This window comes from Barbatula barbatula (genome assembly GCF_947034865.1).
Source record: "Barbatula barbatula genome assembly, chromosome: 18".
In the NCBI taxonomy this organism is placed as follows: Eukaryota; Metazoa; Chordata; class Actinopteri; order Cypriniformes; family Nemacheilidae; genus Barbatula; species Barbatula barbatula.
In genome coordinates this window covers 10,140,926-10,157,344 of record NC_136781.1, presented here as the reverse complement: position 1 = coordinate 10,157,344, position 16,419 = coordinate 10,140,926, and the positions used below count along the sequence as shown (strand labels likewise).

Genomic DNA, 16,419 nt, shown 5'->3' with positions numbered 1-16,419 from the left:
ATATGTTTCAGATCAAAGAACTTTGGCTGCAAGAAACTATAGAGGACGTTTCTGTTTGTGACCTATAGATTCATTTTTGTTTGTTTGCTTTTAAAACACATGATGGCATAAGGCCTGACTTTTGCTTCATTCTGTCCAGAAATTAACCTATGTCATCATTGTGAACAACATTGTGAACCAGTGGACGTGAAGTACATGAGCTCATTCTTTTCAACATCTCCTATTTCTGCAGTTCCTCTTTTACTTGTGGACCACGGCAACCATGAATCTTAACAATAAAAATACTACAATGCTACATTTATCATTTTAGTTTACAGAAGATAAGGGACATTTAAGGCTCTGTTATCCTCTTATCATGCTGAAAGTTGTTTTGAACAAAACAACTGGCAAACACAAGTGTGCAGATAGAGAGAGTGAGCGGACGTCTCTGAAACCACACTTACACCTTATTGCGGTTCTGACGGAACTGTTGCTAAGCAACAGCACCTCTGCAGGCATGAGATGTTCACATGCTGCAGTCTACTGATCACTTCACTTCAGGCCTGTGACAATTAAAGGGGATTTTTTTCTCAGAAACAACTGTTTTGATGTGATATCTCACTGTGAGAGTACATTATCTGAAAATTCACAAATGTAACACTTGTTTGTAAATTCTGTACAAACATGTGCGTTCTTCTTTTAGATGATTGTTCAAAAGTAACACATTATTTTTGCTATGAGGTTAATGGAAAATAAGATATGAACAAATCACTGCTGACAATATCCCAAGTGTGCATGTATTGTTTAGTAACTGCAAGCAGACAGATATGGTTCTCTGTAAAAATCCATGATTGTAAACCAGATGTTGTTATATTGTACAGTATGGGAATGTTGTCAAATACCTTAGCAGTCAACAAATCAACAAAATCAAGTATCAAGGTGAGGCCAAGAAACGTAAGATGTTATAACAAGTGTACACTGTTAAAAATGTCTGTAAAAAATGTTTTCAGCTAGGGCGACAGAAAAATTCAGTAATATATTGGTTATTTCTCTTCTTAAAAGAAAAAAACTACATATCGTTACACTGTACTTGTATATGTGTAATGACAATAAAGTTGAATCTAATCTAAAATACACGTATTTGTAAATTTACAGTCTTTTCTGTAATTTGATATTTAATATTTACCGCCATCTAAATTAATTTTTCTTTCAATTAAATAGTTACATCAGTAATCACAGTATAAGCAGTAAAAAAAATCTACTTAAGAGGAATACTGCAGTTTTTAAATTGTCTTTTAATAAATTATATTTAAGCAACTGATCATATCATATCATATCATATCATATCATATCATATCATATCATATCATAACATATCATATCATATCATATCATATCATATCATATCATATCATATCGATTAATTAAATTGTCGATTAACCTATACCGTATATCATAAAATATACTATACAATGCTAACAAAAGTTAAAACTTAGGTCAAAATTGTGATTGTAAACTAGATTCGAATGAGGTCTAAATCCATAGGTTGAAACAATTTGTTGATAAAACAAGAAATGTGGAGAAGAAAATACAAAATTAAGCATTGGAGCTTCTCTGTATGTAACTTCAGTGAGTTGATCCTGCACACAGTAGGAACAGAGCAGGACAGAGCATTGTGCAGTGTTTAAGCTAAAGCAGATGATGAAGTAAGGCAGGGAACAGCGCTGTAACTAGCAGTGTAAATGAGCAGATAGCTGAAGCTCCAGCTAAAAGGAAAGGTGTTGTATGCTCTATCATCCAGTCATACTCCTCCTTCAGTCCTTGTCTATCCAGTTCAGGACCCACCACATGCCGGATGGTCTCATAGTATGTGTTTATCCAATGGAGCTACAACAAAACAAAATGAAAACTTTTTTTGCATTAAATGAGTTTGTTCAGTGTTTAGTGTGTCAACTGTGGGGACTTTCAAAAGAAACAATAGGCTTCCATAAAGCACACAGATTGTCCCAATTTTCGCTCTCTAATTCTGCCAAAAAGTTTGCACATTTATCCAATTTGTGATGAATGTTTTGCAATATTTTACCTGCTCAGGGCTCAGAAGAGTTGTGTTTATTAGGTTTCTGTCATAAGGAACCAGCGAGACTGATTCAAATGTCAGGTAATTATTTCCATGCTAAACGGTCAACGCAGAGAAAAAAAGAATTAAAAACAAAAGCAAACTTCTGCAGTTTTGCACATATTAATAATAACATTAACTTGTCTACACCTAATGTCATACTTCACCTTTGTTGTTACTGGAACAGTGAGAGCAATGTCCTCTATTCGTATCCCAAAGTCATTCTCCTTATAATAACCAGGTTCTAGAGGAAAAGTTATTTGTTTTAGACTCACTTGAAGGGACAGTTCACTCAAAACTTTTAATTCTATCATCATTTACTCACCCTTGAGTTCTGCATAGATTTATTTGTTCTGATGAACACAGAGAAAGATATTTGGAAGGATGCTTTTAACCAAACAGTTCTTGGCCAGCATGGTAAAATGACAATGGTTGTCAAAAGTGCCCCAGAACTGTTTGCTTTCCTACATTCTTTAAAATGTCTTCTTTTGTGTTCAACAGAACATAGAGATTAACATAAAGATATTTTTTTACTAATGTCAATGGTTTGGTAACAAGCATCCTTCCAAATATCTTTCTCTATGTTCATCAGAACAAAGAAATTGATACAGATGTGGAACAACTTAAGGGCGTGTAAATGAAGAGAGCATTTTCATTTTTGGGTGTACTGTTCCTTAAATGACTGAAATTTATGATCACAGTGGCAATTATAACAAACTTAAGTTACCTATTGATGTAAACATGCCCTCTTGAAATGCAATATTATTGGACTGAAAACCCACAGGCCCTACCAGTACAAACCAGAAACAAATATACAGTACAATGGTCACTTCAAGACATGAAGTCTCAATGGTCACACTAGATCAGGTCTATAGCACTAGTAATGACATTACAGATAAATATGTTTGAGTATGAGTCTTACATTCATGAACGCCAAAGTAGTTTCCCACACCATGACCTGTCCCATGACCATAATTCAAACCAATTTCCCACAGCGCCCTGCGTCCCAGCATCTCTATGTTCACACCTATGGTGCAAATGATAAAAAAATACATTCTGACTGTGGAAGAAAATTCAGGATAAAATATTACATGGCGAAAGAGATGCCATGGCATAGAAAAGTCATGGGCCCCCCTTGTGGAAAAACAATGCCATTGTTGTGAGTGTATGTGTGTTTGTTTTAAGAGTTTTCTTGAAGAAAGATTGTGACTAAAGATTAAAATATCCTCACCTCTAGTTCCTGGAGGAAAGATGGTCCTTGAAATGTCAATATTTCCCATTAGCACCCTTGTGTAGGCCTCCTTTACAGACAGAGTAAAATATATTTCTTTAATTTTATTTTCAGGTGTCTAAAGTTAAGGAGGCAATTTTTTTTGCATTCCCCTCCTGCTGTTTAGTACCTTTTGAAAATTGGTGGGTACACCCCAGTGTACGGTACGTGTGATATCTGTAGTGCCATCACTGTGAGACAAAATGTCCGCTCAATCCGAAATGTACATTTTGTTTTGTTATATCCTTATTTTTGCACAAAGAATTACACAAATGTTTGAGTGATATTGAAACTCACAGATACTGTCCTCCAGAATCAACAAGATACATCTCATCCACTGTCAGCTTTCGTGCAGTTTCCTTGGTCGGACTAAAGTATATTGGTATAGTCATCCAACATAAACAAGGACTGAAAGTGCATAAGCTAGTCGTTTGGTGAACATGTAAGGTGCCATGTATGCAATACCTGTAGTGGGCAAGAGCAGCATTTGGTCCGCTTGCAGAAATGGTCTCAAAACTTGGTCCTCTGCTATTCTTCTGCTTGCTGCCAGGACACAGAAAGTGTGTGTGCGTGTCAACATAAAATACTGTGTGCGTCTCTATTACTGCACACAATGATTCTCACAAGCAGGACATACGTATTCCTTGACTAACATCCCTTGTTGATACAGTACAGAAACATAACCTGCTTATTGAAATGACATTAAATCTACAATTCAAGCTTAGACAACTAATGCTGAAGCAACAAAAAGCATGTGTTTTTAGGAAACATCAGGGTTATGCTCAGCTTTCCCACTACCTGCGACACTCATCGACAAAATGTGCTGCTGTAATCTCAGTCTCTGTTCCTTCTGGAACTTTCTTCTCAAGCCACACGAGGAGCTGGATGACTGCGACTGCATCCCTCACCTGTGGGCACCAGAGGAGATGTTCACTCACCACAGCTGATAATAGCAAAACCACTGAGTCGAGACCAGACAGATGTCAGAAAGGGGTTTGAAACAGGTGCAGTCAACTGTGGTCTTGCTCATAAAACACTAAAACAAAGATATCTGCGACGGCATGTTATCAAGCAGTTTATGTATAGTAAACAAAACAATTCTATTTCTGAAAGTTTGAGAGTGGAAAGCTGAAAACAAGCCATATATCTAGAACATTGTCAATAACATCCTGTTTGTTTGACAAAGGTTTTAAGATAACGGAAAATACAGTACACTTGTTTGCTTACAGCAAATGGAATGAATGGAGTCTGTCTGATCTCCAGACATGGCTTTATGGTGTGATAAAGAGCCCCTCAATATAGAAATTATGATAATAGAACATTCATAAACGGCATCTATCAGGTTTATGACTTGTGCCTGTCCTCTTACATGAGCCTCTTTGAGAATACGCTGCTCTGTTGAGTCCTTCGCCGCTTTCGTGGTCAGCACAGGAGAGTAGGTGCTGGTCAGGAGTTTCTCCTTAAAATAAATTAAGAGATTAAGAGAAGTGGATCAAATATTGACCAAACCTACATTATACCGTGGGCTTCTTAAGCAAATAAATCAATTGTCATTTTTTATACCAAAATTATTATTTAAATACAACAATTAAAATCATTGAACGATAATAATCGATATTAAGCAGAAAATATTAGGATATTTTACACAGCTGTCCCGCTTGGTATCTGCTGTCTCTACTTAGTTTCTATAAAGCGGAAGATGAGGGGCTACTCGATATGTCTCACACTACTTGCATTAAAAAACTAGTTTCAGGACCCTTCAGAAAGCAATGCTCTAATACACCAGCCTATATTTCTTTTGTTGATTTGTTTTCAATTATTTACAGCTATCACAGACATTCAACCAGCTCTAACCTATTTATGTTTTTAAAACAACAACATAAACGTTACTGCGCATAGACGCTTTTGTGTCTCAAACTTAACTTCCGTTACACATCGCCACAGAGTAGAATCACTGTAGATTATTTTTGATAACAAGGAAATTAAAAACAAGTAAATTACATTAGCTTGCAAGTTAAAAGTTTGTCAAGGCAGTATTATTTGGGGTTACCAGTAGAAGAACCGGCTAAACTTGAAAGCAACAGGTTACATTACCCATTTAACAAATTGCTATTTAAATACAATTATTATACAATAGAATTTAACAAATTGTTTATTTAATACAATTATTATACAATTAAAGATAAATAGTTAATGTCTCAGTGAAATAAAAAATTACAATTCTTATTTTTCCCCCCAAAAATTGCAGTGTTTATATTAAATAGCGTATCAATGTAGTCATTTTCTTTTTAAAATGCATGTACCCTCATAATCTTCAGTTAAAATCTGAAAATGCACTTCCGCCCTGAAATGACTTTCCATCTCAAATGACAAAAATGAGACGGCTTGGCCCGAGCATCCGTTAACTCCTCCCCTTCAATTGTCAGTCTGCTGCCAGTTTCCTTTCAAAATCAATGCAACAGCTGTTTTTACACATCCAATCAATTCGCAGTAAAAAAAAACCCGCACAGGGACTTTAACTTCGGGCCATGTGCATCCGATGAAATCGTGTATAGTTTTAATCTCACCTCAGGAGTGATGAGCTCATACAGGGCCTGGTTGGTATACTCTGTGCCCACCCACACCCTCACTCCCGGTCTGATTAGATAGTTGCCCAGGTATGTACGCACATAGCTGTACTCGATCAGCTGCACACAGTACGGTGTGTAACATGATGAGTTCAGGTAGACCTTCAACTCTTCTGTGATTCGTTCAGTGTGTACAAATAGCCTAGAAACAGAGGGAAGTTAGTTATCGTGCAAACCAAACTAAGTAAAGTGCTGGTTGTACAAAGTAGACTTTAGGGTCATTTACCACACAGTCGTAAAAATTATGTTTTGACAATAATTATGACTATAACTTCTGTGTCCATTTGTTATAGCAGTTTAAAAGATAGAGGTTTGATTGCCAGGATACTCGTCCAAAAGTCGCTTGCTTCCATAGGCGAAAAATCAGTATTGAGTAGAGTTATGAATAGTATGTCCGAAACCTCATGCAAAAAAACGCAGGCGAGAAATCCCTTAATGTCCTTTTTAGATGTAAGTAACAATAAATCAATTAATTATGTTTTTACGACGTACCAACGCCTACGTTATTATGTCATAGGTCAAAGAGGATACGGGTCACAACACAACAAAACATGGCGGATGCAGCAATGTATTCATTCTTCTCCAAATGATACTAGATGGAATGTACTGTTATAATGGCCAATAGGTAGGTACTCAAATTCAGTAGTGTCACATTATACAATTTTGGACACAGCTATACTGACAAAATGTACATTGGAAGTTGCATTGGATTTTGTTCAGACAAAAAATACCCCCTAGAAACAAAGGAATGTAAGCACTTGCCATATCTCATCCATTGACAGCAGAGTGTAGGAGTAGAAGAATGGATTATAAGGGACGTCGTTGCCTCGCAGATTAAACAGCCCTGAAGCATAAAAACAAGCTCAAATGTTTTGATCGAGCAAACTAAAACTCAGTTAATGTTAGGAAATAGTTTTGTGCTGCGGGGTTCGTACATGCAGTCTCGTCCAGTGCAGACAGCAGCACAGCGGTGGGCTTGTATGGATTGGTGCTTATTTGGGCACGTATCTGCTCAACCTTCATCGGCCAGGTTCTCTCTGGACAAACAGACGCACGCACACTCATCATCCTGTGACTCCATTACTTTAATAATGCTCCATTAACTTCCTCTTAAACAAGAGTTACACCACATATTAAGAGCTCTGCCTATACTGCCTTTACTGTAGGTTATATCTGGTCTCTAAAGATTAAACAAGAATTTTATTGCTCTATTTGTCATCATCTTATGGTCTCTGTCCAACTTACTGGTACATATCAGTAAAGTAATGCTGATAAGACACACTCATACCAATAACACTGTCAGGTAAGCGAGTGGGCTTGTCAGCAGGCAGTGGAGGTCGATCTGTCCAGATTTGATCAACCAGGTTATTAGGGATGGACTTCAGGATCCGGTCCGCTGGAGCCAAGTTTGCGTTGTAGCTGTTAAATGTGTCTGGAAAGACAAAATAAAATAAAGACATTTTAGGAAATGAACCCACACAAGTCCTAAAAAGACTTCATTCAGTGTTATCATAGTTTGGTTTTAATTTATTTTTATTTTTTTATTATTATTTTGAATAAGAGGGTATTTTAAAGTTAAGCGTGTAATGTACTTTCAGCAATTTCGTTTTGTACTTTCGTCATTTTATTATTTATTTGTTTATTTTTATTTTGCTATACAATATTACTGTTTTCAGTTATTTATTATCAATTTAATTTTACACTCAACTTATTTCATTTTATTCCCGAGGCAACTTTTCTCGCTTAAGTTTTAAAAATAACATTTAGGCCAATATTTAATTTGATTTCAGAAATGTTTAGATAGTTTTAGTAAACTGTAATAACCTTGATTTGGATTTTGGATAAAGTATTTACCATGAAAGCAAAATGACACACTTGACCTTTTAAACTAATCGAAAAGAAAAAGTTTTTTTATAGGAGGTGTTTGCTCACCGACAGAGAAGAGAAATGGGTCAAAGCCCACCGGATCTCCTTCAGCAATCTCCTTTATCAGCCAGTTGGTTATACTGCGAATGGAAACTATGATCCAGAGTTAAACCAGCAAAGTGTTAAACAGTTATTGTGAATGCCAGTTTTGCATAAAACAATAAATTATTCTCCACAGTGAGCAACAACATTTTAATATCCTAGGAATGCCTCAAGGTCTTTGTACTCCTGCACGTTTAATTTGATTTGTTTTTCTGGTAGATTTATTTATTTGATGTCCTCACCGTCTCGCTCAAGCTCCCAGTTACAGTCCATTTGTCTCTCTGCTTGTATCCAGTAGCGGCTGTCAGTCCACAAAACTGCCTTGTTTTGAGTAACAACTGCTGTGCCTTTTATGAAAGATACAGACCATCATCACTTATTACTCAAGAGCCATTTCTCATGGAGCAAATATGTGACAGATATTATGTGACTGAAATGCAGTAATAATATAATTGGTTGGCTGTAAAACACACCTGCAGAGCCAGTGAAACCAGACATCCATGCCAACCTTGCATCTCTAGGGGCGATATACTCACTCTGCCAATGGAACCAGTTAATCGGTACCAGTAAGTTAATTCAAAGATTGACAAAGAAGAGAAGTGAAGATAATAGATCAATAAAATAACTGGTTTTACCAGATGAGCATCTGTCGCTGGGATGATGTACGCTGAGATATTCATGGGGGTCATAGCTGCTCTAAGATGATGAAGTCTGAGAGTTGTGTTTACAGCTGTTGGTGGCAGATACTGCAAAAACACAAATTAAACATTTTAACACTAAAAGATTTTCCTTCCTTCCAAGTTTTTAAACACATTGACTATACAAGTCACCTCAACTTAATATTGTACTGTTTTTAAGTTCAATAATTCAATTTCTATAAAAAAAGTAAGTTCTAAACCACTTTAGAATACAAAGCATAATAATATAATAACAATAATGGGTAAAGAAAAATGTTCTCTCTGCCACAGAATAAGAAACGTTCCCACTAACGTTCCTCACTTCCCTGAGATAAGAGAGGTCAGATTGGGCCTGTGCGCTGAAGACAGCGTTATTAGTTTCTAGCAGTGGGTGGCTGGCTCAGTTGTATGGAAGAAAACATAAACAGAAGCAAAAAGAAAGTGATACTATGTAAAACACAGTACCGGAGGAATTGCAGAACAGTTCCTCTCGCTTCCTGGTCCTTCTTCAGCCCACACTGGATGAATACTCACTGTGTTGATACACAACAAGACACACATAAAGTATAACTGCTTAAAACTTAGTGGCAGCACATTTGGAGATCAAAGGTGAACATTCTTGGCTAAACGTCTGCCTTTATAAACTAAGATCACGCATTAGTGATTGAAGCTTTCCAAATGAAACTAACCATAAAATCCAAGACACCATGTGAACAACAAAACAGACGTATTGAATATCATCGCACTTTAAATGAAATAACTTTAAACGCATTCTGTTAAATTAAACAGTAAACAAAAAAAGCCTTAAATTAGTAAATGAACAGAGAAATTCCAAATGTGCATCCTGCCACCGAATTCATCTTCAGCCTAATGGCATGCAAATATATTTCTTTTAATAAACCAACACAAGGCACAACAACAGATGGTGAATTTGAATGTTGCCTTGAATGAAAACTTCAGTCATACAGCACATGGTTATCTCATTCGCTTGCAACGAGAGGAATTCAGAACACATGACTTTTTTACCTTCAAGAACCACAAGACACACAGCCAGTATCCAGCCTGAGGAACTCATTTTAGACCATCTGCTCCAAGCAAATCCACACACAGAGTGTGACAGCGGGGCACGGGTGTCTCTGTCTTGTAAGTATGTGTGTGTACGTGTGTGTGTGTGTGTGTGTGTGTGTGAGGGTGTGTATCTGAAATGATATGCATTATCATGACTCGGATTCTGATCAGAATCATGTGCAATAGCCGACGGGGAGGAACTTTGGCTGCGCCTCTAATCTTTATTCCGGTAATAAAAACATGCTGTCGCTCTCTATGCCCTGGTACAGCACACATAGCCAGGCATAGCGAAGCAGGTCACATAGTAAATTATAGCCTCTGTCTCCTGTTACTTTATGTCGACTGACATGTTCCCAAATTGTATACTTCTCTTTTCTGCCAACATACCCTGAGTAAACACAATTGCTCGGTTTTTCAATACCTGACTGGAATCTCCAACGAGTCGAGGAGGAAATTTTGCAAGTAAAAACAATGTTTATGAAATCCCGCTGTACCATGTGGCACTCAACTGGAGATCTCAAACCTCATTTGCATTTGGGTAGAATTTTGTCAATATGTTGCATCAAACCACATTGCATGAGTTTTGATGTCAACATCTGCGCTCCACAGAAGAAGATTTTCAAGTTCAGAATGACATGACGTTTTATTAAACTATGACAGTTATCTTGACTTAAAAACCTGATTTCAAGAAAATGTTTGTGATAAACAATGCACAGCTTATATAAATGAGCAAGTGCATCGTGCTGGATGATTATGAGACTGATTGTCTAGACGCTGATAATTACAGTCAGATCCATTCAGAGAACAGCTGAGATGCAGGTCTGGATGCTCCTCTGCCACCTGTCTCATTACTGCATAGCAACAGTGTCATGTGCAGACTAGAAGGAGAATTCATCACAGCTGAGATAAACTAGTATAATAATCAAATGACTAATTCTATTCATCTACAGTCAAGCTATTGGAAACTGTACTATATTTTCTTCTAACCCCATGGTGTTTTCTCAGAGCAACATAAAAGCATTTGTTTTTAAAGACTCATTGTGCATGTTTTGTCATACAAGAGTAGTCCATATACAATAACGTGCTATTCGATGCCGCGCACTTTCTGTAAGGAACTTAATTATATGTAATAAATCCACTTGTTTAAAGTAATGTACTGCATTTAACCCACATTCACCCCTGATGGAAAAATGTATATTGTGTTTGGTTTATGTATTTGCAAGAACTAATGCTGCTTTGGCATCAATAATATTGATCTGCCATTTTAAAATCTAGACACAGCTGAAGAACTTCACACGGTTGAACATTATAATTGAGAAATGCCCTCAATTTCAGTCTGGTCATCTCACAAATATATAGTATGGCTTCATATGATGTGCAATAGCTCATAGGTGGAATAGACAACATTTAAGAGGCTTATCTTGTTTCTGTCCTTTAAGAACTGAAAGGGATGATTCATCTAGAAATTAAAATTCGGTAATCATTTATTTACTCTAACCTTTTTAAAACCCGCATGAATTTTTTCTCTGGAACAAAAAGGAAGATATTAACAGAAATGTTTCAGTGGTTTTTACAGTGAAAGTCAATGTCGACAAGTGTTGTTACCAACGTTCTTCAAAATATCTTATATATAAAGTCAGAAAGGTTTGGTCTGACGTGAGGGTAAGTAAATTACAAAATAATTCCATCATACGGTTCTTCTTGTTTGAAAACTGACAACTAAACACTACACATTTATAACAAAACAATGCACACAATATGCGACTACATAATTATCAAACACATTTACCAGCAGGGGGCAGGTTTGTTCTATTAATTTTTCAATGGATGTGACGGTCCAAACTTGACATTTTAAAATACAGGGGCAAATATTTGACATGTCCCCCTGTGTATCATTTTATTTAAAATCACATCAAACCATTGACTTTGGGGCCATAGGGAGTGCACATGATTATTACATATTTTATTGATCGACATACCAGTTTTAACTTGTTTTGCAACTTGCCAATAAAGTAAAACAAAAAAATCATGACTGATATAATTTCAACAAACGTGAAGATGTACATGGACCCCATTTAGTGTGATTGGTTGCTAAAACTATGCTAATAAATTGTATATTAACACACGCGCATGCATGCACTCCGCTGCAACTGCACTATTATTTACAAACTTGTAGACATACAAACAGACGTGTGTCCTATGGCGTTAAGTATATGCAGATTTGTGCATCCTCTTGAACCAGTGTCTTCATTATTTGCTCAAATGAGCACAGTGCTCAAAGTTATAGATAGATATTAATAAATGGTAGCCCTGGCAACCGTTCCCTGGTTATGTGGAGCAGCACAGGGCGCCACAAGGAATACCTCCATTGGCACAGAGCAGCAGAATCCAGCACGGCCTTTCACTCACATGCAGGGATCATTGATCTCAGATCCGTTCTGAGAACAGGACACAGTGTAGTGTCTGTATTTTCCACTGTGTGCACATTATCTGTGACTCAGGTAGAACAGCTAAACTATCTGATGTGTGTATCAGGAAACAAACAGGATTAAAACCAAATGTTTAATAGCCATTTAGAACATCATAGCAACAACATAGCAACACTCTGACAACCATTCATAACACCCCAACATTGTGCAAGTTATGCTTACGCATCACCGCTGACACTTTCACATTTTCTTTCAGAAAATACAAATATCTAGCATGTAATTTACAATAGTCTTGACCCTTTTGCTCTTCACACTCCTTCACGTTGACCATGCCCTTTCCTTCTTGCTATAAATTCGCTCTGTCAATCATTATCTTTGATGTGACTTCTGTGGCTACTGAGAGAGCCTGGAGGTGCTGGTACGTAAATCACAGATATCAACACTAGTTGTGAAGACCAAGGACACACAGCATGTGTTTACTTGAAATATGGGGAAGGAAAGAAAGAGAGTGGAAGAAAGAATGAGATGGAAAAAATACAGATAAACAATGAGAAGTGCAAGGCGGAAATCCTTCAAGAGTAGCACACGATGAAGACTGTGTACTGGGTCACGTAATGCAAAGTGTACCTTAACCTCAGACCATGGGTCTATGAGTAAAGGAAACCGAATTCACTTCATTACATAACACTCTCTGTCAACACTGACATTTTTAGGTCCCAGTTCAATTGTAGACTGCAAAAACAACAATTTCCCTTTAGATTAGATCGATTACTCTGTGTTTTTAAGATTAAAGCAGGTTTTCATAAGAGTTGGAACCTTTTAAAAGAAAGCTTTGAGTTACTTATGTGCAATTCACTTCTGATTTCACCACACTACTCGTGAACGGATAGTTCACCTAAAACAAAACAAATCTGTCCACTTTTTGTGGAACACAAAATAAGATATTTTGAGAAATGTGTCAGTGAGACATTGTTGTGTCTATAAGTCAATGGGGGCCAGTGTTGTTCGAATTACTCAAATGTTTTAATGTGATTGCATTTTTGAACCCAAAAGGTCATACCAGTATAAAACTAAATAAATAAGTCTGACTATTATTTTAGATTTATAAAACTAATGCCAAACATAAAAGGTGCATGACGGCCCTGAGCCCTTAAACATCTGCATTACACCCAACATCTTGATCAAATAAAACTTTACTGCAACTGAAATCCTGAATGTTTTTCTAATGTACAATGTAGCAAACAATTACACATTTTCCAAGCTACAAAAGGAACCAATAAAAGGTTCATGAACGGGCTGCGATACATTCAACTCGAATTGTGCTGAAAGATGACAGCAACATACAGTCAACACGTGGAACACATCAGGAACGCTAATGCATGTTTGAGACGGTCATCAGCGTGCGATCGAATCATACAAGCGAATGAACTCATCCACACATAATGCAACCCACAGACATTATTGTTTAAATGATACTGACATATTAGAATCAATTAAGCAAAGGCTACATTTATTCTGTCATGAGATACCTCCATTCATCTCTCAGATATTCCTGGGAGTCCACAGGCAGAATAAATGAGATAACCTCAGATAGATATGAGACTTTGAAGTGGATCTCTCACGTGATGAAAAGAAGAAGAAGGATCGGGTGGGTGTGCAGATGATTCCAGCAGGCCATGGGAGCCGTCAGATGCCAGCTGAAGTGACTGATGATCGGGGTTGGGGTTCGATCCCGATGCTGGACCCTGATCTGTGTAATCAGAACCTGAGAAATGGCTGGATTAGGTGGGTCAGACAGGGTCAGCCGAGATGGATGTTGAACTTCCCTCTCGGCTGTGCTTAGACACTCAGAGGCGGAGGAGTTTTACATAATCAGCGGGTGGTCTCCGGGGTGCGGGAGTAGAGCTGTACTAACACACACACACACACAGTCTCCACACTTACTCAAATGCACCACATGCCACTTGCGCCAGAGGAAGAGACCCCACTGTGCGTCTACTCCTCAGAATTAATGAAGGTATGTGGAATTGTTCTAGTTTTGAATAACAGAGAGCTCCGAGCTGCTCAAAAGGAGAGAATGTGCTTGTATTCTGTTCAAACAAATGTAGATCACTATCTTTTATGAATTTGAGTATTTGGGTATTTTTATATAGGAAGGACTTGGGCAAGCTTTGCCACTTTTTGATAGAAGTCATCATCTAAGAAAAGACGAATTAAATAGAGGTACATTTTATATGTCAAATTACTTTTATTTGTAGTAGTGTTATCTGCATGTGTATGAAAAGTGTATTCACTATCAGATGAACCACTGACACAGTTAAATCTTAAGCATCTGCCACACTGCAAAGTTTTAAAAAATATTTAGCCTACACAATACTTGGATGTATGACCCAGTCTGTGAAATCCAGACAACATTTTTTAAAAGTAATTTTACGATATGAATTTTCCAATTTTATGAATTCAATCTTTGACATGGCCTTACTTTATCAATAATAAAGTATTTTTTGCACAAATGGTTGGGATAAGGGGAGGGCCTCAATATTTTTTCTATTTCAATCGTATATTATAATGTGACTCGCACGGTCACATTAGCCACATCGTAAAATAGTTAAGAATTCCTTTGAGATTAGGCCTTGATATATTAAAATATTACCTTGAAAGGAGTAGTTTATGATTTTTTTATAAGAATGTTGGTACCCAAAAAAAAGTTGACTCAACCAATACAAGTCAATGGGTACCAGCAGTTTTTATTTACCAATCTTTTTCGAAATAGAAAGTCATACTGGTGACAAGAGGGTGAGTAAATGATGTCAGAATTTTTATTTTGCGGTGAACTATCCATTTAACTGAAAACAAAAAAGATAATCCCTGTCCCTTTTAAATATATGGCAGTGACGCATCTTACCCCACTCTCCTTTACTTTGTAGTGGAAGTGCAATTTATTTCTTTTGCTGTTATTGGTCTATCACATTAAATCACAGATGCACTAATAAAACTTCCCTCCTTACATTCCCTTATAAATATTTATGTGAGAGTGAGGGTGAGGGGTGATGAAAACAAAGTCCAGTCGAGGGTCTTTCGCAGAGGGAGAGGTAAAAGTGAAGTTTCTATTAAAGTCTCCTCTGTCAAATATTTATGGGTCAAGAGTTGCTTTTGGTGATACCAGAGAGCACAATGACACATACTCTGAATAACCTTCCCGACTCACAGAGATGCTAAAACAAGTGTGTCAGGAAAACAAAAGAGGTCGAAACCTTTGTTATGCTGAAACTGAATTTCCCTCAGAAGCTCCCCAAGATATACTGACAGAATCAGAAACAGCTGGACGATCACGTTATTACAGCGAGTGATATGAGAAGAGTAATGAAAAGGCAGACAGTGGTCTGTACACTTAAGAACAGAAATAGCTATTTGACCACAGATTGAGCAAGAGAACACGCTTTATTGCACCCATTTATGCTAGTAATCGCACGTTTTAGTACATTTCACATTGTATGAATTCAGCCACGGCCACCACAAAATATTGGGGGTTGGATAACTGGTCCCTGGCCATTACTTGCTGGTCAAACAAACCTAATGTTGTGTTTTGGATGCGTATGTTATTACTTTGCTTCCTAACTACCAGTAACCCTTAATTTGTACAAATCATTGTATGTTTTGCTTGTGGGTAATATTTCATACTTTGAGGTGTTTAAATTCCTCGACAGAAAAAATGCAAATGACTGTTTGTTAGGTATCCCATCTGGATTTTACTTAGGAATAAATTTGCTGTCTGTCTTTGGAGACATTTTTACATGATTGCTCCCAAAACTGTCAAAACTTGTTAAAGACATGACGGACAAGCTCAGGTGCGTTACTGGAGCACTGAGAGATCCGAACACCAAATCATAGCTTTGATTTCAAGGGACAGCAAAAACTGATAAAATCTCAAATGTGATTGCACTGTAGGGTGCTTGGGATAGAAGAGTGTGACAAATGCATGAATGTAAATTAAAGGTGTCATATTAAAGAATGAAGAAGGGCAATTCCGTGAAAATGTCAACCTTACCATAAAAAAATGTTTTTTCCAACGGTTTTTACTATGGTGAGGTCTCTCTTCAAGTTTTTAAAGCATTTGTTTTATCTTAAACGCTTGATTTTTCATAGTCAGGTATGTGCCATTTTCAGTATTGTCACAACGGTACATATTCATCATAAATGGACACATGAAAATGCAAAATAAAGTAACTAGTTTATGTTATGTAAGGAGGTGTCATGAATCGGGGGTGGAAGAACCCAATTGCAG

The 16,419-nt window shown here is 37.1% G+C and overlaps 1 protein-coding gene across 1 annotated transcript; it reads right to left on the bottom strand.

Annotated features, from left to right (window-relative positions):
- Positions 1 to 764: 764 nt before the first annotated feature.
- Positions 765 to 9,805, bottom strand: xpnpep2 (X-prolyl aminopeptidase (aminopeptidase P) 2, membrane-bound). The gene is made up of 21 exons (XM_079479311.1): positions 9,664 to 9,805; positions 9,103 to 9,170; positions 8,596 to 8,706; positions 8,434 to 8,497; positions 8,203 to 8,307; positions 7,925 to 8,011; positions 7,281 to 7,424; positions 6,928 to 7,029; positions 6,755 to 6,836; positions 5,933 to 6,134; positions 4,735 to 4,824; positions 4,164 to 4,273; positions 3,831 to 3,908; positions 3,663 to 3,734; positions 3,496 to 3,556; positions 3,327 to 3,396; positions 3,018 to 3,122; positions 2,823 to 2,882; positions 2,263 to 2,339; positions 2,063 to 2,152; positions 765 to 1,866 (listed from the first exon to the last, which is right to left on the bottom strand). Exons 1-21 carry the CDS (start codon positions 9,710 to 9,712, stop codon positions 1,669 to 1,671), a joined length of 2,025 nt encoding a protein of 674 aa, XP_079335437.1. The 5' UTR covers positions 9,713 to 9,805; the 3' UTR covers positions 765 to 1,668.
- Positions 9,806 to 16,419: the final 6,614 nt, after the last annotated feature.